We start from the raw sequence: 26,783 nt of genomic DNA, 5'->3' as shown, positions 1-26,783 counted from the left end.
TTTTAAGGAACCTCCATACTGTTCCCCATAGTGGCTGTATCAATTTACATTCCCACTAACAGTGCAAGAGGGTTCCCTTTTCTCCACATGCTCTCCAGCATTTATTGTTTGTAGATTTTTTGACGATGGCCATTCTGACGGGTGTGAGATGATATCTCATTGTAGTTTTGATTTGCATTTCTCTAATGATTAATGATGTTGAGCATTCTTTCATGTGTTTGTTGGCAATCTGTATATCTTCTGTGGAGAAATGTCTATTTAGGTCTTCTGCCCATTTTTGGATCCGGTTGTTTGTTTTTTTGATATTGAGCTGCATGAGTTGCTTGTATGTTTTGGAGATTAATCCTTTGTCAGTTCCTTCATTTGAAAATATTTTCTCCCATTCTGAAGGTTGTCTTTTCGTCTAGTTTATGGTTTCCTTGGCTGTGCAAAAGCTTTGAAGTTTCATTAGGTCCCATTTGTTTATTTATGTTTTTGTTTCCATTTCTCTGGGAGGTGGGTCAAAAAGGACCTTGCTGTGATTTATGTCATAGAGTGTTCTGCCTATGTTTTCCTCTAAGAGTTTGTTGGTGTCTGACCTTACATTTAGGTCTTTAATCCATTTTCAGTTTATTTTTGTGTATGGTGTTAGGGAATGTTCTAATTTCATTCTTTTACATGTAGCTGTCCAGTTTTCCCAGCACTACTTATTGAAGAGGCTGTCTTTTCTCCACTGTATATTCTTGCCTCCTTTATCAAAGATAAGGTGACCATATGTGCATGGGTTTGTCTCTGGGCTTTCTATCCTGTTCCATTGATCTCTATTTCTGTTTTTGTGCCAGTACCATAGTGTCTTGATTACTGTAGCTTTGTAGTATAGTCTGAAGTCAGGGAGCCTGATTCCTCCAGCTTCGTTTTTCTTTCTCAAGATTGCTTTGGCTATTCGGGGTCTTCTGTGTTTCCATACAAATTTTGAAATATTTTGTTCTAGTTCTGTGAAAAATGCCAGTGGTAGTTTGTTAGGGATTGCGTTGAATCTGTAGATTGCTTTGGGTAGTAGAGTCATTTTCACAATGTTGATTCTTCCAATCTAAGAACATGGTATATCTCTCCATCTATTTGTATCATCTTTAATTTCTTTCATCAGTGTCTTATAATTTTCTGCATACAGGTCTTTTGTTTCCTTAGGTAGGTTTATTCCTAGATATTTTATCCTTTTTGTTACAATGGTAAATTGGAGTGTTTTCTTAATTTCACTTTCAGATTTTTCATCATTAGTGTTTAGGAATGCAAGAGGTTTCTGTGCATTAATTTTGTATCCTGCTACTGTACCAAATTCATTGATTAGCTCTAGTAGTTTTCTGGTAGCATCTTTAGGATTCTCTATGTATAGTATCATATCATCTGCAAACAGTGACAGTTTTACTTCTTCTTTTCCAATTTGGATTCCTTTTATTTCTTTTTCTTCTCTGATTGCTGTGGGTAAAACTTCCAAAACTATGTTGAATAAGAGTGGTGAGAGTGGGCAACCTTGTCTTGTTCCTGATCTTAGTAGAAATGGTTTCAGTTTTTCACCTTTGAGGACAATGTTGGCTGTGGGTTTGTCATATATGGCCTTTATTATGTTGAGGAAAGTTCCCTCTATGCCTACTTTCTAGAGGGTTTTTTATCATAAATGGGTGTTGAATTTTGTCAAAAGCTTTCTCTGCATCTATTGAGATGATCATATGGTTTTTCTCCTTCAATTTCTTAATATGGTGTATCACGTTAATTCATTTGCATATATTGAAGAATCCTTGCATTCCTGGAATAAACCCCACTTGACCATATTGTATGATCCTTTTAATGTGCTGTTGGATTCTGTTTGCTAGTATTTTGTTGAGGATTTTTGCATCTATGTTCATCAGTGATATTGGCCTGTAGTTTTCTTTCTTTGTGACATCCTTGTCTGGTTTTGGTATCAGAGTGATGGTGGCCTCATAGAATGACTTTGGGAGTGTTCCTCCCTCTGCTATATTTTGGAAGAGTTTGAGAAGGATAGATGTTAGCTCTTCTCTAAATGTTTGATAGAATTCGCCTGTGAAGCCATCTGGTCCTGGGCTTTTGTTTGTTGGAAGATTTTTAATCACAGTTTCATTTTCAGTGCTTGTGATTGGTCTGTTCATATTTTTTAAGTCTTCCTGGTTCAGCCTCGGAAGGTTGTGCATTTCTAAGAATTTGTCCATTTCTTCTAGGTTTCCATTTTATTGACATATAGTTGCTTGTAGTAATCTCTCATTATCCTTTGTATCTCTGCAGTGTCAGTTGTTACTTCTCTTTTTTCATTTCTAATTCTATTGATTTGAGTCTTCTCCCTTTTTTTCTTGAGAAGTCTGGCTAATGGTTTATCAATTTTGTTTATCTTCTCAAAAAACCAGCTTTTAGTTTTATTGATCTTTGCTATTGTTTCCTTCATTTCTTTTTCATTTATTTCTGATCTGATCTTTATACTTCTGCTAACTTTGTGGGGTTTTTGTTCTTCTTTCTCTATTGCTTTAGGTGTAAGGTTAGGTTGTTTATTTGAGATGTTTCTTGTTTCTTAAGGTAGGATTGTATTGCTATAAACCTCCCTCTTAGAACTGCTTTTGCTGCATCCCATAGGTTTTGGGTCATTGTGTTTTCATTGTCATTTGTTTCAGGTATTTTTTTATTTCCTCAGTGACCTCTTGGTTATTAAGTACTGTGTTGTTTAGCCTCCATGTGTTTGTATTTCTTACATATTTTTTCCTGTAATTGATATCTAGTCTCATAGCATTGTGGTTGGAAAAGATACTTGATGCGATTTCAATTTCCTTAAATTTACCAAGGCTTGATTTGTGACCCAAGATATGATCTATCCTGGAGTATGTTCCATGAGCACTTGAGAAGAATGTGTATTCTGCTGTTTTTGGATGGAATGTCCTATAAGTATCAGTTAAGTCCATCTTGTTTAATGTATCATTGAAAGCTTGTGTTTCCTTATTTATTTATTTTCATTTTGGATGATCTGTGCATTGGTGAAAGTGGGGTGTTAAAGTCCCCTGCTATGATTGTGTTACTGTCAATTTCCCCTTTTTTGGCTGTTAGTATTTTCCTTATGTATTGAGGTGCTCCTATGTTGGGTGCATAAATATTTACAATTGTTATATCTTCTTCTTGGATCGATCCCTTGATCATTATGTAGTGTCCTTCTTTGTCTCTTCTAGTAGTCTTTATTTTAAAGTCTATTTTGTCTGATATGAGAATTGCTACTCCAGCTTTCTTTTGGTTTCCATTTGCATGGAATATCTTTTTCCATGCCCTTAGTTTCAGTCTGTATGTGTCTCTAGGTCTGAAGTGGGTCTCTTGTAGACAGCATATAAACGGGTCTTGTTTTTGTATCCATTCAGCAAGCCTGTGTCTTTTGGTGGGAGCATTTAATCCATTTACATTTAAGGTAATTATCGATATGTATGTTCCTATTACCATTTTCTTAATTGGTTTGGATTTATTATTGTAGGTCTTTTCCATCTCTTGTGTTTCCTGCCTAGAGAAGTTCCTTTAGCATTTGTTGTAAAGCTGGTTTGGTGGTGTTGAATTCTCTTAGCTTTTGCTTGTCTGTAAAGCTTTTAATTTCTCCATCAAATCTGAATGAGATCCTTGCAGGGTAGAGTTATCTTGGTTGTAGGTTTTTCTCCTTAATTACTTTAAATATGTCCTGCCACTCCCTTCTGGCTTGCAGAGTTTCTGCTCAAAGATCAGCTGTTAACCTTATGGGGATTCCCTTATGTGTTATTTGTTGTTTTTCCCTTGCTGCCTTTAATATTTGTTCTTTGTATTTAATTTTTGATAGTTTGATTAATATGTTTCTTGGCGTGTTTCTCCTTGGATTTATCCTGTATGGGACTCTCTGTGCTTCCTGGACTTGATTTACTATTTCCTTTCCCATATTAGGGAAGTTTTCAACTCTAATCTCTTCAAATATTTTCTCAGTCCCTTTCTTTTTCTCTTCTTCTTCTGGAACCCCTACAATTCGAATGTTGGTGCCTTTAATGTTGTCCCAGAGGTCTCTGAGACTGTGCTCAATTCTTTTCATTCTTTTTTCTCTATTCTGCTCTGCAGTAGTTATTTCCACTATTTTATCTTCCAGGTTACTTATCCGTTCTTCTGCCTCAGTTATTCTGCTATTGATCCCTTCTAGAGAATTTTTAACTTCATTTATTGTGTTGTTCATCACTGTTTCTTTGCTCTTTAGTTCTTCTAGGTCCTTGTTAAACGTTTCTTGTATTTTCTCCATTCTATTTCCAAGATCTTGGATCATCTTTACTATCATTATTCTGAATTCTTTTTCAGGTAGATTGCCTATTTCCTCTTCATTTGTTAGGTCTTGTGGGTTTTTGCCTTGCTCCTTCATCTGCTGTGTGGTTCTCTGTCTTCTCATTTTGCTTAGCTTACTGTGTTTGGGGTCTCCTTTTCACAGACTGCAGGTTCTTAGTTTCCGTTGTTTTTGGTGTCTGTCCCCAGTGGCTAAGGTTGGTTCAGTGGGTTCTGTAGGCTTCCTGTTGGAGGGGACTGGTGCCTGTGTTCTGATGGATGAAGCTGACTGTTGTCTTTCTGGTGGGCAGGTCCACGTCTGGTGGTGTGTTTTGGGGTGTCTGTGGCCTTATTATAATTTTAGGCAGCCTCTGTGCTAATGGATGGGGCTGTGTTCCTGTCTTGCTAGTTGTTTGGCATAGGGTGTCCTGCACTGTAATTTGCTGGTCGTTGAGTGGAGCTGGGTCTTGGTGTTGAGATGGAGATCTCTGGGAGATTTTCACCATTTGATATTACGTGTAGCTGGGAGGTCTCTTGTGGACCAGTGTCCTGAACTTGGCTCTCCCACCTCAGTGGCACAGCCCTGACGCCTGGTTGGAGCACCAAGAGCCTCTCCTCCACACGGAAAGCAACAGTGAAAAATGCAAAGATGACTCCTCCCAGTTATAACCCACAGCTGCTCTTGCACATCCTCTTCAGAGAAGCTCCTCAGGGATATCTGAGCTGCTGCCGCCTGTGCTAGAGTCCTCAGTAAGAGCCCGGAGTACAGCTTAACTCGCAACTTTTAGGTTGTGAGTTTCCTTCAGTCGACATGTGTGTTCAGCTGCTAGAGTTGGAGGGTCTCCTGCATAGGCAGGGGGTGGCTGTGGCTCACAGTGGGGACAAGGACACTGGCAGCAGAAGTTCTGGGAAGTACTCCTTGGTGTGAGCCCTCCAGAGTCTGTCATTAGCCCCGCCAAAGAGACAATAGGCATTTTTAAAATTTACTTATTTATTTTAATTTTGGCTATGTTGGGTCTTTGTTGCTGCACACAGGCTTTCTCTAGTTGCGGTGAGCAGGGGCTACTCTTCATTGCGGTGCGTGGGCTTCTCACTACAGTGGCTTCTCTTTGTTTCGGAGCACGGGCTCTAGGTGCCCGGGCTTCAGTAGTTGTGGCGCGTGGGCTCAGTAGTTGTGGCTTGCAGGCTCTAGAGCACAGGCTCAGTAGTTGTGGCGCACGGGCTTAGTTGCTCCGCGGCATGTGGGATCTTCCCAGACCAGGGCTCAAACCCATGTCCCCTGCATTGGCAGGCGGATTCTTAACCGCTGTGCCACCAGAGAAGCCCCACCATTTTTTTTTTTTTGCTTATTTTACATTTTACTGCTGTTTATCCAGTTGAAGATATTTATATGGTATGCCATTCCAAAATCGGAATACTTTTTCTATATTTACATGTATTTACAATAGCTTATATAACTTTTGAGAGAAAGGTAGTCTGAAAAGAATTTACAACAACCTCAATATAGGATTATAAGAACCTTACTGAAAACAATTCTATTTTTATTAATAATTGAATAGCTGAATGTTCAAATGAAATCATAAAAAGAGCATAAAGAAATGAAGTCCATAACCCCTAAACAAAGACAACTTCTGAGAACTGACTTTAGCCAAAAAGGAAAAAAAGCTCATATTAATTTGTTACTCATGTCAGACACAGAAGCCATTGCCTGTAGATCTTCAGTAGATCCTCACTGCCTGCTGCATTCAGTACATGGTTCTCAGGCTGACACCGAAGAATCTCCCTAACTCGTCACCACCCTGCTTTCCTCCTGTATTGTGCTCTAACCAAAACAGACTACCCCTGATTCCCAAAACGGGTTCATTTCCTTCTGTCTTCAAGCTTTTATCCATACTGTTCTCTCCACTGGGAAGAGCCAGTGCCCCAATGTCACTCTTTTGACTCTACATTTGTCTAAAAGCAGTATCCAGAGGAACAATTTTGTTTGATCACTAAGTTAAAATAACATCACGTAGTCTTTAACTTCTTCCACCCTCTGCCAACAGAAGCAACAACTCATTAAGGGGGAATCCACTGAAGGCAGCAAATCAGATGAAACTCTTAGCAGGTAAGAATCTATCTCTCCAGCCCCTGACTTTCAAAATGTCCCCTTTACTACTGTTCATTCATTAATTCAGAAGATCATTAACTGCCCATGATGTGCCACACTCTGTGCTAGGCCCTTAGGATGTAACAGTGAAGAAGACAGATATGGGCTCTGTCCTCAAGTTGCTTTTAGTCATAGGGTCTATTTATTGACTGACTTTTTTAAGGAAGATGCATTATCTTATTGGCCCCATTTTTATTCACACTTTGACTTATATTTCGGACTTTATCTGAGTAATCCTACCATGTAATAATCCAACTGGAAAACATGTTGTATTTGTTTAAAAACACTTGTAAAAAGTTTTTTTAGACAAATGCTTTTTATTGGATGCATTGTCTGGATGGAGTATGTCTTGGAAATTCTGCAATAGATATTTTGGAGAGAATTTTGGGAACATTTATCAAAATTTAAAGTGCATGTATTCTTTTACCCAGAAACTCTACTTCTAGCAATTTATTCTACAAGGAAAAATTGTATATACAAAAGTCTGAAGTATTTTCTATAGCATGTTCATAAACAAAAATAAGAAACAACTTTTAAAAATTTATTTACTAACATGGTGCATCCATACAATGGAATACTGTGCAGTCATAACAAATCATGAGCTGAACTGGAAAGATGTTGATATTTTGTTAAGTGAATAAAAGCAAGCTACAGAACAATTTATACCACATATTTCCATTTGTGTAAAGAAGAAAACTCTGTGTGTGTGTGTGTGTGTGTGTGCGTGTGTGTGTACATGTGAAGATAGTCACTGACAGGTTTACAGTGATGACCTGGGATGGGGAGGTTCAACAGATTGAGGGAACAAAAACAAACAATGACCTTTACCCCTCTTTGTACCCTTCTGAGGTGTTCAAATTATTTACAATTAGTATGTATTACTTCTATAACAATAATTATCATGTTCGTTTATTTATTGGCTGTGCTGCACAGCTTGTAAGATCTTAGTTCCCTGACGAGGGATTGAACCCATACCCTCAGCAGTGAAAGAGCAGAGTCCTAACCACTGGACCACCAGGGAATTCTCTATCATGTTCATTTAAAGCACCTGAAAGAGCCAAGATTTACCCTTAGCTCTGTTACATAATTTCAGTCTTTTAAAAAATATGCTACTTTGCAATTTTTGAGAACTTACTGAGCTCAGGATATATCTATTCTGTGGTAGCAAGCTGACCTTTTAAGAAGCGCATAATAGAATTTAAAGCCTGAGTAATGTTGCTTTTCTAACTTTGCTTTATCAACATTTTCAGCAATGTCTTCAATGATCAGAAATCAAGAAAAGAGGATACACAGAGTGAAAGATCAGGAAAAAAAGTTACTAAAAGGATACATCACTTGCCTTTCTTTTAAGAGGTTCTGTTCTTTGCCATGAGATGATGCCCAATTAATTGTGGTGTTACTTATAATTAGTGCCCTGTGTACTTTTTTCTTTTTATGTGAAAATTTAATAAAAGATACTCTGTCCTGTAAACTCTATTTTGAAATAAACTAGTCTTGAGTGCTCTCTCAGTAAAACTTAAAAGCAGTACTAGCTAGATGCAAAAGTACCTAATAGGTGTTATTTTGTGCTAATACCAGTGTGTTGGAATAATCACATGTTTTTTTGTTATCTTTAGTGGTGCTAAGGCAATAGTCTTTTTTTTTTTCAGCTTAAAATGCTTCTTTCACATGAAATTGAAAGATGGGGTGTGATGCCCAGAATGGGAGGACAAACTCCAAGGTACTGACCAGGATTCCTTCTGTGACCCTGAACTCCCTGTTTGTTCTGTCAATATCAGTGAATGTAATCACATAACTAAACATTGTGGCCCGTAATCAAAACTTTTAGAAAAGTTTCTTTTTACATATTAATAACTAGGAAGCAAGAAAGAAAAAGTTTGTTATTCTTCAGCCAGTGGGTAACTTCTGCAGATTGAATGGATTCAGTCTGCCTTAATTAGAGTTTAATAAATTAGTGGGGTTTGTATGTGGAGTGTTTTCCAACGCCAATAACCAATTCTCTGTGGATACCAACTGGGTGTCTATGAGTCAGTTCCATTCTGACACTACCTGGGGTTAGTGTCAGATTCTATAGATTTAAGGGCTCAGTCCCACAAGACTGCCCCTACTTCAGGCACCAGTCACAAGTTCCGGGCCACCTATACTTTTTGACTGGCTATAAATTGGGGGTTCCCACATCCCCCTCTAAAGTTTCAATAATTTTCTAGAACTGATCATGGAATTCAGGAAAGTGCTTTACTTACTATTACAGTTTATTATAAAGGCTATAACTCAGGAACAGCCAAATGGAAGAGATGCACAGAGCAAGGTATGGGGTGGAGGTGTGGAGCTTCCATGCCCTCTCAGGGCTCCCAGCACCTTGTGTTCGCTAACCCAGAAGCACATTAAATCTCACCATTTGAGACGTTATAGAGCTTCTTCTCCAGCCCCGCTCCCCATCCTGGAGATCAGAGTGTGGCACTGGAAGTTGCAAGCCTCCGATCACTTGGTCTATCCGGTGACCAGCCCCAGCCTGAGGCTATCTAGGGGCCCCATCTAAGTCACCTCACTAGCAGAAGCTCAGGCGTGATCTAAAGGGCCTCATTATGAATAACAAGATACTCCTATCTCTCAGGAAATTCCCAGGGTTTGAGGAGCTCTGTGCCAGGAACAAAGACCAAATATATGTATGATACTACAGGATGTGAACCAAATAAAAGGAGAGCAGAAGAACAGATACAAAAATGTTTACATTGCGCCAAAGACAACAGAAACAGTGTCCACCGAAGCCAACCGGTCCAAGAAAGCCTGTACTCCCGTCCCATAGTACAGCTGTCACTGAGAAACTGCTGCCCAACTAGAGACTCTGTTTCCCAGCCCCACTTCCCCTCTCCCTACCTGGGAACACCTGCCCAGTTCTCACTAATGGCACGTGGACACAGCAGTTTGTGGTGCTTTCTGGCCCAAAGTTTTAGTGGGGTCTTTCCTTACTTTATTTCCCCTTCCACAGGCTGCTTACAGAGGACAGTGAGTTCCTAGGGGATGGAGGAGCCACAGGACAGGAGCCTGGGTGATGACCTGCAAGGAAAGCCGCCCTCCCGCCAGGAGCACCCGCTGCTGTTTAGTGAGGGAGAAGTAAGCTGCTGTCGTTGCAGCCTTCTTACACGCTGGGGTCTGTGACAGCGGGTGGCGCTCAGGGTAACCAGTGCAGATGACACGCTAAGTAGGGCCTAAGTTACCACCACAGCCCTTATGCTTCGCCCTCTAAGCACATCCAATTTTAAATGTTTTAAAAATATAAAGTTTAGTATTACATGTTATCTCTTAAGTCAGTTGGCTTTACTGAAAGATTTTTATTTCATCAGGTAATGATAAAATGGCTAATGATAGAACTCTAAACAGATTTTGACTGTAAATCGTTTTACCTTTAGTTTGACCTAATAGAAATGCTTGGGCATTCTGTACAGTAATGGTGAATGCCTTCTGAAGACCTCACTGGTACAATATAAAATTCATTGTGAAGTCTGTAGAAAATATATGTGAATTTAACACAAAAGTGCTATGAGCCAAAAACAGTTCTTAAAGCACTCTCTAACAGTATTTTCAGTTGGGTTTAGGCTCTTTTCAGCAAAGACCATCTATAACCAGGATTAAACGTTGTTTTGCCAATAGATGTTACACTTATTAAAAGTTGTTTTAATATAGAATTAATTTTCAAGTACAGGCATGTATAATATCCCTCCAAACAAAGGTAAAGTTTTAAAAGAAATATTCTAAAACTTTTTCTCTAAAGGGAGAACAGACTCTGTGCCTCTTGATGTTTGCTTTTTTTTCTGTGTCATTAGTGGAGAAAATACTAGTATTTTATTTTACATCTAAGCTATTATGGTACTAAGATTTATACAAATAATTCAGACATTTAATAAAGATGTTAAAACTCAGGTTTTATTATTTTTTTCAGTTATAATGGCAAAGTTTAAATGTTTATTTCTTCCCAGAGCAAAGATGTACTTCCGTATCACTCTCCTGTTATAATTTTGTTAGCTACTGGCATGAAGGGAGAGGGAAGAGGGTGAAATGATTGCTATGGGGCAGTCCATCTGTCAGCCCAGAGCTGCTGTGAGACGAGGGGCCATGAGGAGATGACAGGCGTGTCCAACCCTGCAGTCCGGCGGGGGCTGTAGCTCCCAGCTCTCTAAGAGGTGTCATTCAGGCCACCTTGCTCAGCCTATACCCTCCTATCCCCATTCCTGTTCTTTCCTCTTGGGCTGCTCCTGCTAACAGGCTCTGATTAGGCCCCTTGTTTGTACACCAGCTGTTGATCATTAAGACAAAAACAGACTTGCTCCCCTCAAACCATACATGGCAAGTAAAATCAAGCAAAAAACATTGGGAAGGCTTAATGCATTACCTTATATCCTGGCTAATCACATCTAGTTACCAGATATTTTCTAATCACAGTTCCATATGATGTTAACGATTTTTGTTTTGTTGTGTGTGTGTGTGTGTGTGTGTGTGTGTGTTTTGTGGTACGTGGGCCTCTCACTGTTGTGGCCTCTCCCATTGTGGAGCACAGGCTCCGGACGCACAGGCTCAGCGGCCATGGCTCACGGGCCCAGCCGCTCTGCGGCATGTGGGATCTTCCCGGACCGGGGCACGAACCCGTGTCCCCTGCATCGGCAGGCGGACTCTCAACCACTGCGCCACCAGGGAAGCCCGATGTTAACGATTTTTAAATATAAAGTGTGTATGATTAAAGAGAGCATTTTTCCAGCTGTACCAGTGCAAAAATCTCCTTTTGAATAAGGGGTGTTTTACTCCCCTGCTTCAAGAATCACCCAAAGGCTCAAGCCTGAACCCTTTGCAGCTGGTTAGTTTCTGTGCTCCGTGAGCAGTGCACATCTGAAGTTTAGCCAAGCCCTCCTCAAGACCACCAAGCCCTAAAGTAATGATGGATCAGCATAAATCCATCCATCAGTGCCACAGGAAAAAAAGTCCATGCTCAATGGAAGCATTATCTACACATTAGACAAAAGCCACTAGCAAATCTGAAACAACTCTGATGGCTAGACTGGAAGTTTCACTTCCTTTATTTTAAATTATTTAAATTATCCACAACCTTATCCTCTTCCATGTTCTGCAATAGCCTCTTCGATACTTTGCAAACTGAGTCAGTGAATCCCCCACCACTTGTGAACCACTTTATCCTCATGGCCAGTCTCTAAGAATCTATTGCTGCATTCTTCCCAACGGGTAACTTTCCCATTCTCTACTACCACGAACTTCCATTCCACCACTGTGTCTGCTGGCAGGGGCACAGAACGAGACCAGAGCCCATCCTTGCTACACTGGAGTGGGATGTAAGTGTTCCATCTCCCAAGACTCTCATGGTCTCCAGTTACTGCAAGGCATTGCACACCAGCGCGTGTGATATAATGGACCTGGAAGCTGACACTAACCTGATGAGCCTCTGAAGACACTGCTCCTACTCTTTTTGGTTTCACATCCACTTCCTGACCTCTTGCTTCCACAAGAGTGCTTCTGTCATAGTCCTTTCCCTGCTTAGAGCTTAGCACTGGAGACTCAAGACTGCCACCCAAACCAACATCGCCCCAAGATGAGTGCCGGGACACCATCTCCCAGTCCACGTGGTCAGCCGGGGCCTGACTGTCCAACTGTGCAAGGCTCACTTCTTGCGCTCTGTCCAGGAGCAGGTTGCTAGAAGGCAACTTCTCTGCCAGACATGGAGCTGCTTTAGCAGTTTTCTCTTGGCCTTTTTGGAATCCCCATTCTCCTATAGGAGATCCAAGGCTTTCGTTTCTTGAAATGTCAGAGTAACTTCTAGAGTTACCAGTCTCAGAGGTAGCTAGAGATTGTGTGTCTGGAAATTGTCCAGAAGGAACATGTGCTCTTGAATTGTCATGGTTACTGCCTTCTCCAGAAGGACTCTGCAGTCTCCATGCTGCTTCCTGCAGGTCACCAGGGCCTTTAGTCGTAGAAACCAAACATCCATTGCTTTCTTGAAGATGCTCTGAAAAACAAAAGGAAAAGTGTAATAGTGTTGTGCAGTTCATGTGAGAAAAAAGTTCAGTTAGGCTGAGAAAATAGTCTTAGTTTTTAAAGACTTTGCTACTAATCTATCTGCAGTTCACAAAATTTGTCTCTATTAAAATCAAGTACTTAATTACCTGGTGTGTTCCCAACTGTGCTCTAAGAATATACAGGCATACCCAGTAATAAAAGGCACATCCAGGAGTGTCAGTATACCAGCACAAGAGTGTAAATGAGGTGGCAAGCTGTAGAGGCAGAAGTGTAACCCTGACATGGTCCTGGATCTCTGCAGTCCAGGCCGTACTGGCATGCAACCAAGTCAAGTTGTTTGGCTGCCATCATCAAAAACTGTCCAGCCTGTGTGACGAAGAGCTGCACGGTTACCCTGCAAACCAGATGAGTACACTTGTACTCCCAGGAACTGCGTGCAGGTCAGGGATTGGCTCTCACAGATGCGGGCAGGTCAGCAGCAGCTGTCACTGTGGGAGAATACAAAGGACAGCAGTGCATGGCTGGGCAAGAGTTGGGGGTGAGGGTGGGGAGGGGGGCTGGATTCGCCTTGCACACCCCATGTGCATTAGGAACCTCTTCGACAAAACACAGGCATCTTATATCCCCTCCCACTGCATACTTTAAAAACACAGTTTCTTGGGACTTCCCTGGTGGCACAGTGGTTAAGAACCCGCCTGCCAACGCAGGGGACACGGATTCGATCCCTGGTCCGGGAAGATCCCACATGCCGCGGAGCAACTAAACCCGTGCGCCACAACTACTGAGCCGGTGCTCTGCAACAAGAGAAGCCACCGCAATGAGAAGCCCGCGCACAGCAGTGAAGAGTAGCCCCCACTCGCCACAACTAGAGAAAGCCCGCGCGAAGCAACGAAGACCCAACACAGCCAAAAATAAAAATATTTTTTCTTAAGACTACACAATCCAAGCTCCCTAAAGACTCAGTTTCCTTCTTGGCCACCTCATTGATAGTCCAAATAGCTCCCTACAACTGGGGTCCCCAACCCCCGGGCCAGACCGGTAGGTAGCGGTCAGTCCTCTGCCTGTTAGGAACCCGCGGCACAGCAGTAGGTGAGAGGCGGGGAGCAAGCGAAGCTGCCTCTGCCGCTCCCCATCGCTCGCATTACCGCCTGCACCACCCTCCCACTCCGCCCCCTTCCGTGGAAAAATTGTCTTCCACGAAACCTGTCCCTGGTGTCAAAAAGGTCGGGGACCACTGCCCTACAAGATGTTATTCCCCAAAACCATACAATCAGCATATGGGGATTGGCGGGGGGGGGGGATGGCGGTGGGAAGAAGGTGGTCTTGTTTAATTTTGTCTCTTTTTAATGGTGGTGTTGGAAGTGAGACGTAAACAAATATTACTCTGAATCCCCAGTCTTTCGACCTGAAACATGAGTTAGGCTTTCAGGAAAAGAAGATAAATGAGCTCTCTGCAGGAGAGGCACAGGGGCAGATTTTCAAGTGGCTACACATGAACGCCATTCCACTAAAGTTTACAGATGTTATTTTCACCACTAGGCTGGAGTCCAGGCATGGGCAGCTTGCCAAGGGAGGGCGCTGGAAGGTAAGGTTCTCTGCCAGTGCTCTTAACTTTGCCTGGTACACAGGGTCTAAAATATAGAGATGGAAACCTAGATGTCAATTGTACTCGTCGGGGTAGAATTAAGTGTCTCTTCCCTGGGGTTTCAGACAAACGTGCACTGTTCGGGTGAGTGTGGGGGAGGGCCGACAGCTCCGAAATGGGCGGCCATCGAGCAGCCTCAGGGCTTCAGCCGAAGCCTTCAGGGCCAGAGTCCAACCTGAACTTTGCCTCCCCGACAGAAGCGTCCAGATATGGGGGGCTGCTCGCTGCGCCGGTGTTCCCAAACACGGCTCTTCCATGGGGTGAGGGATGGGAGGACATGAGGCTAAAGGATTGGGACCGAGACAGTGTCCCTGCTCGGACAGAAATTGGAGAGGGTCGTGGGATCTCCGGACCCTAAACACCCCTTTCCGAAGGCCCGGAAGGGGCGCCGCCGCTGCAGCCGCCCGCACTGCACCAAGCTCCGCCAAGCGGAGGAGCCCATCCCCGCTGGAGGAGCAGGGGCAGGTCCTCAGGGGCGGTCGCCGAGGGCAGCGACTCAGCGGGGCGCGGACCTGGGACAAACCACCTGGGCATCCCCAGGGCCTCGGTGTAGGGCGAGAACCCCACCCGGCGCTTGCGCACCAGCCGGGGAAAACGCGAGCCGCGGGGAGGGTCCTGCCCGGGTTAGGAGAAGCTAGCCCTCGGGAAACCTCCAGGTGGATTTCCGCCCCCTGCCCCCTCCCGCGGGTAACTTCAGAGCCCACCGGCAGATATGCCCTCGAGACATAGGGAGGAAGAATACCTGGTTTGGTGACCAGCTCCCGCCCAGAAGGTCCAGGGCTCAGTTCGCCGCCACCACCCTGATCGTCTCCCGGAGCCGCAGCCTCCCCTGGAGAGGCGTCCTTCCCCTGCTCCGCATCCTCCTCCTTTCCCGTGTCCCGCAGCAGCCAAACGAAAAGCGCTCCGGCCAGACCCCCTCCGACCAGCAGGGCGGACCAGACGGCGCCCATGACTGAGAGGCTGCAGCTGCGGGAGACGACGGCGACCGAGACGGGGGCTCGGGTCACGCAGGCAGAACCACACCTACCCAGCCCGCTGCAGCCTTTTACGGTCCCCGGTGGCGGGCTCTCCCGCGCGGGGCCCAGCCCTCCGCGACCAAAACTCAACTTTCCCAGCCCCGCCCTACTCCCCGCCCCGGGGCTGCAGCCCCAGGTTCCGGCAAGGCGGACACGCGAGCGCCCTCCTTCTCCAACATTTTCCCTTCTCGACCCCGCCAGTCGCCGGCGGCGGGGAGCACCCGGCGCAGGGTTCCAAGTGCGTCCCGCGCGCGTTAAGAGTCCAAGGGCGCACGGCTCTCGTGCGCAAACCCGCCGCCTTCTTTTCCTGCTCCGGCTGCAGCTCAGGTCCAGCCCCGCCTGGGACAGCGCCGACCACCTCGGCGCCTCCTCCCCACAGACACTCAGTAGCAGTGCGGCCCGAGCTTCTGGCACTTAGACGCAGAAGAGGCCGATGTGCATCTGCGACACGCGAGGTTGCGGCGAGAGCGGAGGCGGGGCGGGAGAGGCAGCCGGGCCGGGTGGGTAGACCCATACAGCGGGCGCGTTGGAAGCTCCTTTCCTCCGCCAGTTAGCTGTGCTTAACGTCCCCAAGCCTCCGCCTCCCCGCCTGTAAAAGGAAAGGACTGGACTGAGATCCATTCATCTGTAAATGCCAATCACCTTAACCGCCTCCAGTCATTGCTGAGGGTGCGTGGTTGTCGAAAAGTGCGCGCCCTCCTCTGGACTGGATGTTGTGCAGACGCAAGCTCCTCCGGATGGGTTATTAATTTAAAAATTGCGGGCTTCCCTGGTGGCGCAGTGGTTGAGAGTCCGCCTGCCTATGCAGGGGACGCGGGTTCGTGCCCCGGTCCGGGAAGATCCCACATGCCGCGGAGCGGCTGGGCCTGTGAGCCATGGCCGCTGAGCCTGTGCGTCCGGAGCCTGTGCTCCGCAACGGGAGGGGCCACAGCAGTGAGAAGCCCGCGTACCGCAAAAAAAAAAAAAAAAAAAAAAAAAAAAATTGCAACCGTCTTTGTTAAGTACTGTCGGTGTGCCAGGTGTTTAATGTATGCATTTAATTTGATCCCCACAAAACAGCAACAACAACCTGGGAACTAAGAATTATACACATTTCTTTCTAAATTCACTCCTCTGCTGATCTGATGGCTTTACACACCAACTTCAAGCTAACGGTTCCCATGTTTGTATCTGCAGGGTGAGCCTTTTCCTTGACCTACACGCTCCCACATCCAACTGCTAAGACCACAGCTGGAATGATTACTAAAATGGCTCCTCTGGTAAAACAAATTGTTCCAACGTGCCCCGGGCTCGAGCCTTGTTTGCAAAGTCAGGTACAGAAAACAGTGGGAGTCCTTGGTGACTCTGCAGTGTTTGTGGGATGGGAGCTCGCTTCGGAAGGCCGAGGGGTGAACGTGGTGAAGGCTGTGACGAAGGCCGACGTGGAGGGAGCCCACTCCAGAGAAACTTGGAGGCCGAGGGGAGGAGAGGAATCGAAGTGTCGCTTGAGAAGAGAACAAGGCCTAAGGGAAGCTCTTTCAGACCCAGAGACACGTGGGCACGTTTGTTCAGTTCGTCGCAGGAGAGAGCCAGCCGAGACCTAGAGGAAGATGTGAGGAGGACGCGAAATCCTGGACGGGGATTCTGCGTGAAGGAGGAAGTCAAGAACACCAGCGGAAGGGGTGGCCTCGGAGGAACGGAGAGGAGGAAACAGGCGTGGAAAAGGAAAAGAAGGTACAAAAGAAACATTTTGAGATACACAGGGGCCCGTGAGTGAGGTTAGCTATCAGCTGAGTGAGAGAAAGGAAATCCAGGTGAGCTTTTTTTTTTTTTTTTGCGGTACCCGGGCCTCTCACTGTTGTGGCCTCTACCATTGTGGAGCACAGGCTCCAGACGCGCAGGCGCCAGACGCGCAGGCTCAGCGGCGATGGCTCACGGGTCCAGCCGCTCCGCGGCATGTGGGGTCTTCTCGGACCGGGGCACGAACCCGTGTCCCCTGCATTGGCAAGCGGACTCTCAACCACTGCACCACCAGGGAAGCCCAGGTGAGTTTTTAAGGAAAGCAGAGCAGGTAGGAAGGAAATGGCCGCTGGGGGAAGAAGTTGCCTTGGGGAAGTCCTGTGGGTCCTTCCATCACAGGCCGGTTGCATCCCCTTCCTGCCTTTCCCAGTGCCCGCGCCTCCGTTCACACCCCCCTCACCTGTCCAGACCTTACCATCCTCCCGCACCTCCCTCCCCTCTGGCTGTGATCCAGTCTGCAACCACTCCTGATTTAATCCTCCTAAAGCACAGCCCGGGTAGGGCGTCTCCTCTGTCTACCAGACTAAATCCAACCCCATTTTAGCCTTCAAGGTCTCCCTGACACACCCCAACAACCTCTCCAGGCCTTTCTCTTATCGTTCACCTGAACTCCAGCCAAATGGGGACTCTCCCGCGGGAGCCTCCTCTCATTGGTTTAGACGTTTCCCAAAACCCACTTCCTTCCATGAACTTTTCCCTAGCCCCCAATCCCACTCTTAGCCCCCAGCCCTCAAATTGATATGCCATTCTTTTCTTTGAACTCTGATTACGTACTGTAACTCTATTAGAGCAAAATACAAGGTTTTCTCTTATGGTATAATTATTTTTGTCGTTTATCTCATCCCCATATTAGATCATAAATCCCTTGAGGGCCAGAGTTTGTTTATTCTTTGTATTCCCCAGAATACAAAGTTTGTTATGTAATAGGCCTTTTTATTGTCTTTGTCCATTGAATACCTAATATATACTGGCCCTAAGCTAAGTGCTTTATGAGGATTATCTCATGTTAAATTCCTGAGAGGAGTAATCTGCCCAAGGTCATACAGCTGGTGAGTGACCAAGCTGGGATTTCAACCCAGTGTTCTGACCTCCCAGGACTCCTGCTTGAAACTCTAGCTACATTGAATCCTAATGCTTTTAAACCATGTCCAAATTTCAAAGCATACATTTTAGAAGTGAGTGTGCAAATCTGGATGTGTGATACCAGCGTATCCCTCTGGTAGTATTCCAACATTTACGGTGAATGTCAGCCTTGCTCTGGGTTTGTAATTCCTCTCTCTGCAAGCCCTCACCTCATTAGGGAAATGTACTCACCACCAGCACCTGTCTGTTGCTGTCAAGCCGCTGGCTTCTGCTACTCCATGTAATGTTAACCACAAGTCAAACCTTCTGCAAAGCAGTCACATTGGAGCTGCCCAGTTTCATATTTCATAGGGACATTTTCTAAGTGCAAACCTCTGACTCATCTTAGTTCCAGAATAGACTCCAGGCTGAGATCTCTTACGCTGAATGATGAAACCTTTAGAGCAAAGGAAAATCTGTGTCAGGAGAACCAGTTCACCACGTAGAGAAGAATAAAGTTAGATGACTACTTTGTACCACGTAAAATGGTGGACGCCGGATAGAATAAAGTCCTGAATGTAAATGGTCAAACTACTGCTAATAGAACAAAATCCAAGAGACTCTCATTGTGATATTTCATAATGTAAGAGGCCAAAAAATGTCTTGACTCAATCAAAATAAGGCTATCTCGTCAGTGAGGCTGCTATAGACAAAGTTAGCAGGTAGATCCAGATGGGGAGCAGATTTTCGTGTTGTTAAAACTAACAAGGCACTAATATGTAGAGATAGGATGAACTCATACAAACTGATCCCAAAAAAACCACAAAACCTGACATGAGATCCAGTATAAAATGAACAAGGGATGCTTCTCCCCAGTGCCTGGAACATAATAGGCACTCAGGGTAATTTTTGGTTGAATAAATGAATGACTAGCAAAAGATGCAAAAATGCTCAGATTCACTGGTAGTTAGATAAATGCAAATTAAAACAAGGATGTTACACCATTTTACATCCACCGGAAAGGCAAATATTATAGAGTTGCAATGCTGCTGATGGGAGAGTAAACTGGTACAAACAATCTGGAGGACAATCTGGAAGAATTTTGTGAAATTAAGTATGCGTATACCACATGACCCAGCAATCCCCCTCCTGAACATGTATGGCCAAGAGATTGCACAAGACTGTAAGGGGGCACATAGTGTTATTTGGGATAACCGTAAGTTCAAGGCCACCTGGCTGCACATCGTAGGCAAATAATAAGTAAAATACGGTGTATGCTGATGAAATGCTATGAAATTGTTACAGCAATGAATTTGATCTACACACAGCAATGTAATTAAATCTTAAATACATATTGGCGACTAAAAGGTAAGAAACTAATAATCTCGCAAGTTGCACAGTGCGGCCAAAAAAAAAAAAACACAGAGAGAGATTTGTGGGTTTGGCTCTTGAATAATGATGTGGACCGTCTAAGATTCACAGGAGACCTGCAAAGTTTTTTGAAGAACTATAGTGCAATAAACACTGCCAACTTGGACTAAAATGGGGGTTGTCTAGAAAGGGGATAAGTGTATTTGGCATATGAGAGCAACATAAATAATTTGTGGCTAAAAGACAGACTACGCTGGTCTTATACTATGGCCACAAATTATTTGAAATTCTTCCCTTCGAAGGAAATTTGGAGGAGTTCAGTTCTCTTCTTGAAGGTGGGCTGTACTTAGCCACTTACTTCTAATGAATAGAATATGGCAGAAGTGGTGATGTGTGATTTCCAAGACTAGGTTATAAAAGGCATTGTGCTTCCTCCTTGCCTTCTCTTGGATCACATGCTATAGGGCCGACTTTTTCAACCTCAGCACTATTGATGTTTTAGACAGGATTATTCTTTATTGTGAAGGGGTGCCTGTGCATTATGGGATGTTTAGCAGCATCCCTGGCCCTCTACTCACTCAAAATTCCCAGAAATTGAATTGTTGTGTCAAAGGCTATATACATATGTACATATGTACACACACGCACACACACACACAAAGTTGCTTATTTATTGTTTTTTTTTTTTTATGAGGCTTTGGATAGCCAAATTGCCCTTCAAAAAGTCTGTATCTGGGCTTCCCTGGTGGCACAGTGGTTGAGAGTCCACCTGCCGATGCAGGGGATGCGGGTTCGTGCCCCGGTCCGGGAAGATCCCACATGCCGCGGAGCGGCTGGGCCCGTGAGCCACGGCCGCTGAGCCTGCGCGTCCGGAGCCTGTGCTCCGCAACGGGAGAGGCCACAACAGTGAGAGGACCGCGTACCGCAAAAAAAAAAAAAAAAAAAAAAAAAAAAAAGTCTGTATCTTTTCCCACTTTCACAAGTTGAATATATGCACCTTTTTCTTAGCATTTTTGCCAATATTAGTTTTGTCTTAAAAAAAATCTTTGCCAGTTTGATAGACAAAAAGTGATACCTTGTTTTAATTTGTTTTTATTGGTGACTGACCATTTAAGAAATTATTTTGGTCTGTTGTATTCTTTCATGACTTAGCCCATTTTTTTCCTGCAGCATGAGCAAAAACATAGAACCTACTTTCTATGCGAGCAGAGCAGGTGGCACTGTACATTCTGGTGTGGAGGACTGGAGAAGCCCTGCTTCCCTCGCCACCCCTCTGAGGCAGGAGCCACTGTAGGAAATTTTTCCTTTAGAAATTCATTCCTTCGGTGCGTTCTCCCTCTAGATTTAAAAATATCAAGCAAATCCACTCTAAGGTATTGGCGACACATCAACTTTCTTTTTGACACATTTTAACAGTTACCAATACTTACAGTGCCATGGTTGGGTAGGTGGGTGGGATCGGGAAGCAGTTAAAGAATAATACTGAAAAGAGGAAGAAGACAAGAAACGGGATAATGGTCACCTCAAACTTTGCCCTTATCATAGTTTTGCTTAGGTATGTCCTTTTCTAGTCTACCTCACTCTCTCCCAAGAAGATAACTGTCAATTCTTTAAAAAAATTGTTTTCCGGAAATTTGCCTCTTATGTTTTGGTGCTTCACCATTCCTGATATTCATCCATTCATTCAATAAATGCATAGTTTGAGCCCCAACTGTGTAGGACTCTAGGCACTCTGCAGGACACTAGGCAAAACCTATACATTCCCTGCCCTCATGAGCTTATACTCTAGTGAGGGAAACACACCATTAATGAGTAATCAAAGAAGATAACATGATGAATGATGGGCAATATAACGGCTATCAGTGAGGTGCCAGAACTGAGAATAATCTGCAGCAGCTCTGCTGGCCTGTTGGTGCAGGAGTGGTGCAGGCATGACTTTGGAGGGGGAGGTTGAGAGAGAATTCTGACCTACATTCACTTCAGTAACAGTTTGCTCTCATATGCAAAATACACTTAGCCCCTTTCTAGACAACCCCCATTTTAGTCCAAGCTGGCAGTGTTTATTGAACTATAGTTCTTCATAAAACTTTGCAGGTCTCCTGTGAATCTTAGACAGTCCACATCATTATTCAAGAGCCAAAACCACAAATCTCTTTTATTTGGGGCCGCAGCTTACGGGATCTTAGCTCCCCAGCCAGGGATCGAACCTGGGCCCCGGGCAGTGGAAGCACAGAGTCCTAACCACTGGACCGCCAGGGAATTTCCCACAAATATTTTGAAGATAAGCCCTTCTCTACCTTGAGAATATGCTGAAGAACAACATCCTCCACTTTCTTAGACGCTCTATTGTTTGACTAAAACTGTGAGGCACACTTTTAAAAATTTCAGTAGAATTTTTGTCCGCCTGAATGTACTCTGAAGCATCATCTTTGAACTTTCTGAGGCCTTAACAAGGGATTTAACAATTACATCCTTGGATTCATCTTTAGACCATGTTTTCCTGGCATGTTCTTTTATATGTCCTTTTGGATTTGATCTTTGTTACAAATCATTTCTTAATTTAAACATCATTTGTCATCTGAGAGGCTAGGAGTTTACAAAACCATCAAGTCCTGGTTGCTTTTGGTTAAACTGTCCCTTTGGCTTATCGATCTCCTCTTGCATTTTACTATAAGCAGCAAGAAACCAGGTGGTACCTTCAACACTCTGTATAAAAATCTCCTTAGTTACATCACCAGTTCATTAGGTAGTTTTTCTACTTTCCATGTTACTTCAGGTGACAGTATGGATAAACTTCCTGCTATTACATAACAAAGAGACCACTTCTCGCAATTTCCGATTGCATTTACCTCATTTTCCTGCAAGTCTTCACCCACAGCCTCTTCACAGTCTATGAGACTTCTGCCAACAGTTTCTTCAAAGTTCTTCCAGTTTCAACCCACTTCTTAATCCTGCTCCCTTTCACATTTTACATTCTTGTTATAGCATCCCACTTCCAGGCACAAAAATCAATTAGTTATCTATTGCTGCATAACAAATAATCAGTAAATTTAATGGTTTAAAACAACAAACATTAGAGTCATTTTTATGGGTTAGGAATTCAGAAGCATCTTCTCTGAGTGGTTCTGGCTCAGGATCTGTCATATGGTTGCAGTCAGGATGTCAGCAGTGGTTGCAATCTCATCTGAAGGCTTAATGGGGGCTGAAGGATTCACTTCCAAGATGGCTTTTCACATGGCTATTTGCAGAAGGCTTCAGTTCCTTGCCATGTGAGCCTTTCCATAGACAGCTTGAGTGTCCTCACAACACAGCAGCTAGTCTCTCCCAAGTGATTCAAGTGAGAACAAGGAGGAAGCCACAATATCTTTCATGATTTAGTTTCAGAATGACACCTCATCACTTCTTCCACATTCTGTTCCTTAAATTCAAGTCTAGGTACAGGCCACATCCAAGGGAAAAGGGGTTAGACACTGCATTTTGAAGACAGGTGTATCAAATAATTTGTGGACCTTTTTTTAAACAAACACAAACCTCCCAAAGTAGGAAGTCCTTGGGATTGTCTAAAGTAATCTCATGTCTTACAGCTATTGAACTGAGAAAGAAAAAGAAAAAAAAAAACGATCCTTTAATTTGCTGAATTAAAATATCATTTGAACTCACAGCTTTGTAAGATCTCGTAGGTGAAGGCAGAGTATAGATTGGGAAAGAGCGAGACCCTGAATGCTGAACTGTGAACATAGGGGAATGTTCAGCTGGCTTCAAGTTCCCTAAACTCCCAACCCTATGAAAATATGCTGCTCAGATCTCCTGTTGCAAGGCCCACAAATGACTGATGGACCCAGCTGCGCCCCCTCTGGATCTCTGGCCTCTCGCTGAGGCCACACTCCCCTGGGCTGCTCCCAGCCAACGACAGAGCATGCAGAAGTGCCAAGGCAGGCCCATTTTAGCAAAACGTGCGACTCCTCCTCCTGGTGACCTTGACTTGAAGTCTCCCCATTGGCCTGGCCAAACCTTCATTTGAACTGTGCTGCAGTTCAAGACCAAATCTTCTTTTCCTCCCTCTGTCCTTCCGCAGGGATCACACACACATCAGAATCTAAAAGCTCTCCCTATGTTCGGCTGCTCGCACCCCAGTAAAACTCTCAAACATCCAATGCCCTTTTGCCATTTGCTCCCTGGGAGACCCAAACTGCTGCAGCCTTCCTTGTCAGAGAAATTCTCCCTAACTCCCTCTGTGGTGAGGATTTTCCCACTTTGTGCGAAGACTCTGTAATGACCTCTGTGGAAATAGGCTGGCAGGAGGCTGGGGTAGCCAACTCTCTTTATTCTTCACCCCTAACACCCCTCACTGCCTTGAATGCTACCCTTGTGCTAGAGGCAGTTTATCCTAGCTCACAAAAGCCAACTGTTAAATTTTCAGGAATTTAGCAAGTTGGTTGGTAAACACAGTCATTATGAAAACTTAAATAGACTTACAATTAAAATAAATTATATTAAAACCAAAGGGAACAAAACTCAAAACCTCATCTCTTCCTGGTTTTTAACACCTTTTTGTTAGTATCTGTGCTCTTGAGGTTATTTACATCTATTATATCTGGGTGTTGGAAATAATATATAATGATGTGCTACTTGCACTTCTCTTTGGATTTTGGAGGCCAGATTTAGAGGTGCTGTTTCAGCTCATTTCTTTAGTAATCTGAGAGGTTGCTGGCTTTGAGGGCAGCCTGAAGCAAGAGAAGGCTTTCAGCTGGTCCAGAAATCTCTGCCCTCTGATCCAGTGAATCCAGTGTGCTCGAAGCACCTGTGGCACAGAGAGCTGCTGAATGGAGCTTTGGCGTGTCCAGAAAGGTGAATCGGAGCACAGGCCCCCAGGGCTTTGCAGCTGAGCCAGGAGCTCTGTAGCGTGTAACTGTTCTACTTTAGAGAAACCCATCTCCGTTTGTCGCTTGGCACCAGTTAATACGGCAGCCTGATCATGAGACCTTAGGTAACCAAGCAACTGGTGCCCATCGTCAACCAAGGTCATCTGATCCACTAAGCCATAAAGTCGGCTAACATTTAGTGTGTGTGCACAGTGCCAGGCTATGTTCTAATCACTTTACTGGTAACATTCCCTTTAAGCCCCACCACAATTCTGGGAGATAGATAGTACTGCTATTATTGCTACTATCCTTACTTTAGATGAGAAAACTGAAGCAGAGAGAGGATAAGCAACTTGCCCCATAGTCATATAGCAAATAAGTAGCAGAGCTTGGTTTGAATCCAGGCCCTCCTGCTCCAAAGTCCACACACGTAATTACCAAATTATTTTGCTTCTCGTAATCAAGTGAAAGTTTTCTATTTAGGACTGGGCTTGACCAGGAATTGAAGACAGAACAAATTGCATGGTGTGCCCGCTCCTACCGCACTGCCATCTTCCTCAGCCTACACAACTGACCTGGGGACGTTCTCTACGTCCAGGTGATGAAACAGACAACCTCCACTATATGATGGCAGCAGCCACAAGTGGACTGCCACAACACTGTAGCCCAACTCAAGGGTGGCCCTGAAGAACAGCTGAGAAGGGGAATTTTCCAGTAGACAGAAATGTAAGCATTTCATCCTGTTGACCACTTTGTCTGAAAGGAGAAATGGGCTGAGGTGCATGTCACCAACTAATGGTCAGCAGCTGATGGCTTAGCTTAGTAGCCAGAGACTTGGAAGGATCAAGAATGCAGGGATAGTGACAAAGAGATTTGGGAGAAGAGGTGTACAGGGGATCGCTCAGAATGGATCCAGAGTATGAGAGTATTTGGTTCTTTGTGAATACCCACCAAAGGACCTCCACTGTAGAGCAAGCGCTCAATAATCAGGTGAAAAGTTTGACCTATCCCCTGCATGCCAGCCCGCTTCTTTCTCCAGAAGTTCCAATGTTGCCCAGTGATCTCATGAGCAAAGTGGGCATGGAGGCAGAAATGCAGGCTCCACGTGGGTTCAGCAACTTGGATTTCCCCTCACGAAGGCTGACCTGGCTACTGCTTCTGTGGAATAATTGTCCAGTAATTAAAACCAAACTTGAGTCCCTGATATGAATTAGGCTTGAATGTAACAAAGCCAGGAACAATGTGTCCAGGGAAAGAAATGAATTCTCTCCAGACCACCACCAACACCATCTTGGCTCAGCACTTGAATGTCAGAATCCTGCCCCAGCTTGCCTGGTAGACCTGGATGCCTCCTCTGGGCTCTCAGGCTTTGGGGCTCCCATGGGCTACCACGTGGGCAGGTATGACAAGTTGAAACAGCAAGGGAGTCAGAGGAAAGTGGCCTGACTAGAATAGCAACCTATTCTGCAATTGGATTTGCTTTCCTGCTTAACAAACTTCTGCCCACACCAACATTCCTACACTTCCTGCATGCTCGTTCACCACCATGGTATCCCACTCAACACTGAAACTCATTTCACAGCAATGGGCTGACATTATGGGTTCATTGCTTCTGTCATGTACTCCATCACCCTAATGTGTCCAGATGCATAGAGTGTATAGTAAAGACTCACTTACACCCTACAGATTATTGAAATGGGATCATGACAGACCCAGAGGATGAAAGGTCATCCATCACCCAGAGATTCTGTATTTGAAGGCAAATACTATAACTGATAAAACTTTGGGATCCAATATCCTTTTAATAAATTCCTTTGATTAAATTATCCAGAGTGTATTCAGAGGGAAAGATCTGGAGGGATGCATTCCAATGAGTAAAGAGTGGTTACTGCTGACTCTATAGGAAGTATTTGTATTTTCTAGGTTCTTTTTGTTAGTCTATATTTTCTAATTTTCCTAACATGAGCATTAACATGTTAAATAAAATAATTTTTAAAAATTTAATGTAAAAATATGTCATCTTGGGGCCTCCCTGGTGGCGCAAGTGGTTGAGAGTCCGCCTGCCGATGCAGGGGATGCGGGTTCGTGCCCCGGTCTGGGAGGATCCCATATGCCGCGGAGCGGCTGGGCCCGTGAGCCATGGCCGCTGAGCCTGCGCGTCCGGAGCCTGCGCGTCCGGAGCCTGTGCTCCGCGACGGGGGAGACCACAACAGTGAGAGGCCCGCATACCGCAAAAAAAAAAAAAAAAAAAAAAAAAATGTCATCTTGAGTTTCCATTAAACTTTAGGACCCATGACATTATATTACAGGTACATATTTATTATCAAGATTAACATGCCAAAAAACCCTCAGTAAGCTTAATTCAAAATGAAAGAAAATTATATTGTAAAGAAAGAGTAAAGGAGCTATTCACTCAAAACCAGGGAAAATAATACTCTGGGAAAATGAAATAGAGCAATTCTGCTTTTTTATGGTTTTATTTATTTTTACAAATAGTTCATATAACTATGTAATATTGACAGTGCTACCAAAATGTTAGATTACCAAATATGAAAGTGATCTCACGGTTGATAAAATATATAAAATAT

General features: G+C 44.3%; 2 protein-coding genes across 2 annotated transcripts in view; one reads left to right on the top strand and one right to left on the bottom strand.

Moving 5' to 3' along the window:
* The window catches only part of CCDC158 (coiled-coil domain containing 158), a 67,596-nt gene extending 58,618 nt beyond the window's left edge, over window positions 1-8,978 (top strand). The window contains 5 exon segments of the mRNA XM_060097599.1: window positions 6,336-6,354; window positions 6,357-6,397; window positions 6,509-6,519; window positions 7,690-7,792; window positions 8,852-8,978. Coding sequence (XP_059953582.1) covers window positions 6,336-6,354; window positions 6,357-6,397; window positions 6,509-6,519; window positions 7,690-7,792; window positions 8,852-8,978 — 301 coding nt within the window.
* Window positions 8,979-10,345: 1,367 nt separating this feature from the next.
* STBD1 (starch binding domain 1) lies at window positions 10,346-15,529 on the bottom strand. The gene is made up of 2 exons (XM_060092993.1): window positions 14,848-15,529; window positions 10,346-12,449 (listed from the first exon to the last, which is right to left on the bottom strand). The coding sequence occupies exons 1-2, from the start codon at window positions 15,053-15,055 to the stop codon at window positions 11,590-11,592; spliced, it is 1,068 nt and encodes a 355-aa protein (XP_059948976.1). The 5' UTR covers window positions 15,056-15,529; the 3' UTR covers window positions 10,346-11,589.
* Window positions 15,530-26,783: the final 11,254 nt, after the last annotated feature.

Source organism: Mesoplodon densirostris, chromosome 1 (genome assembly GCF_025265405.1).
Source record: "Mesoplodon densirostris isolate mMesDen1 chromosome 1, mMesDen1 primary haplotype, whole genome shotgun sequence".
Lineage (NCBI taxonomy): Eukaryota > Metazoa > Chordata > Mammalia > Artiodactyla > Ziphiidae > Mesoplodon > Mesoplodon densirostris.
The sequence above is the reverse complement of the archived record's forward strand: the minus strand, read 5'-3'. Positions and strand labels throughout refer to the sequence as shown.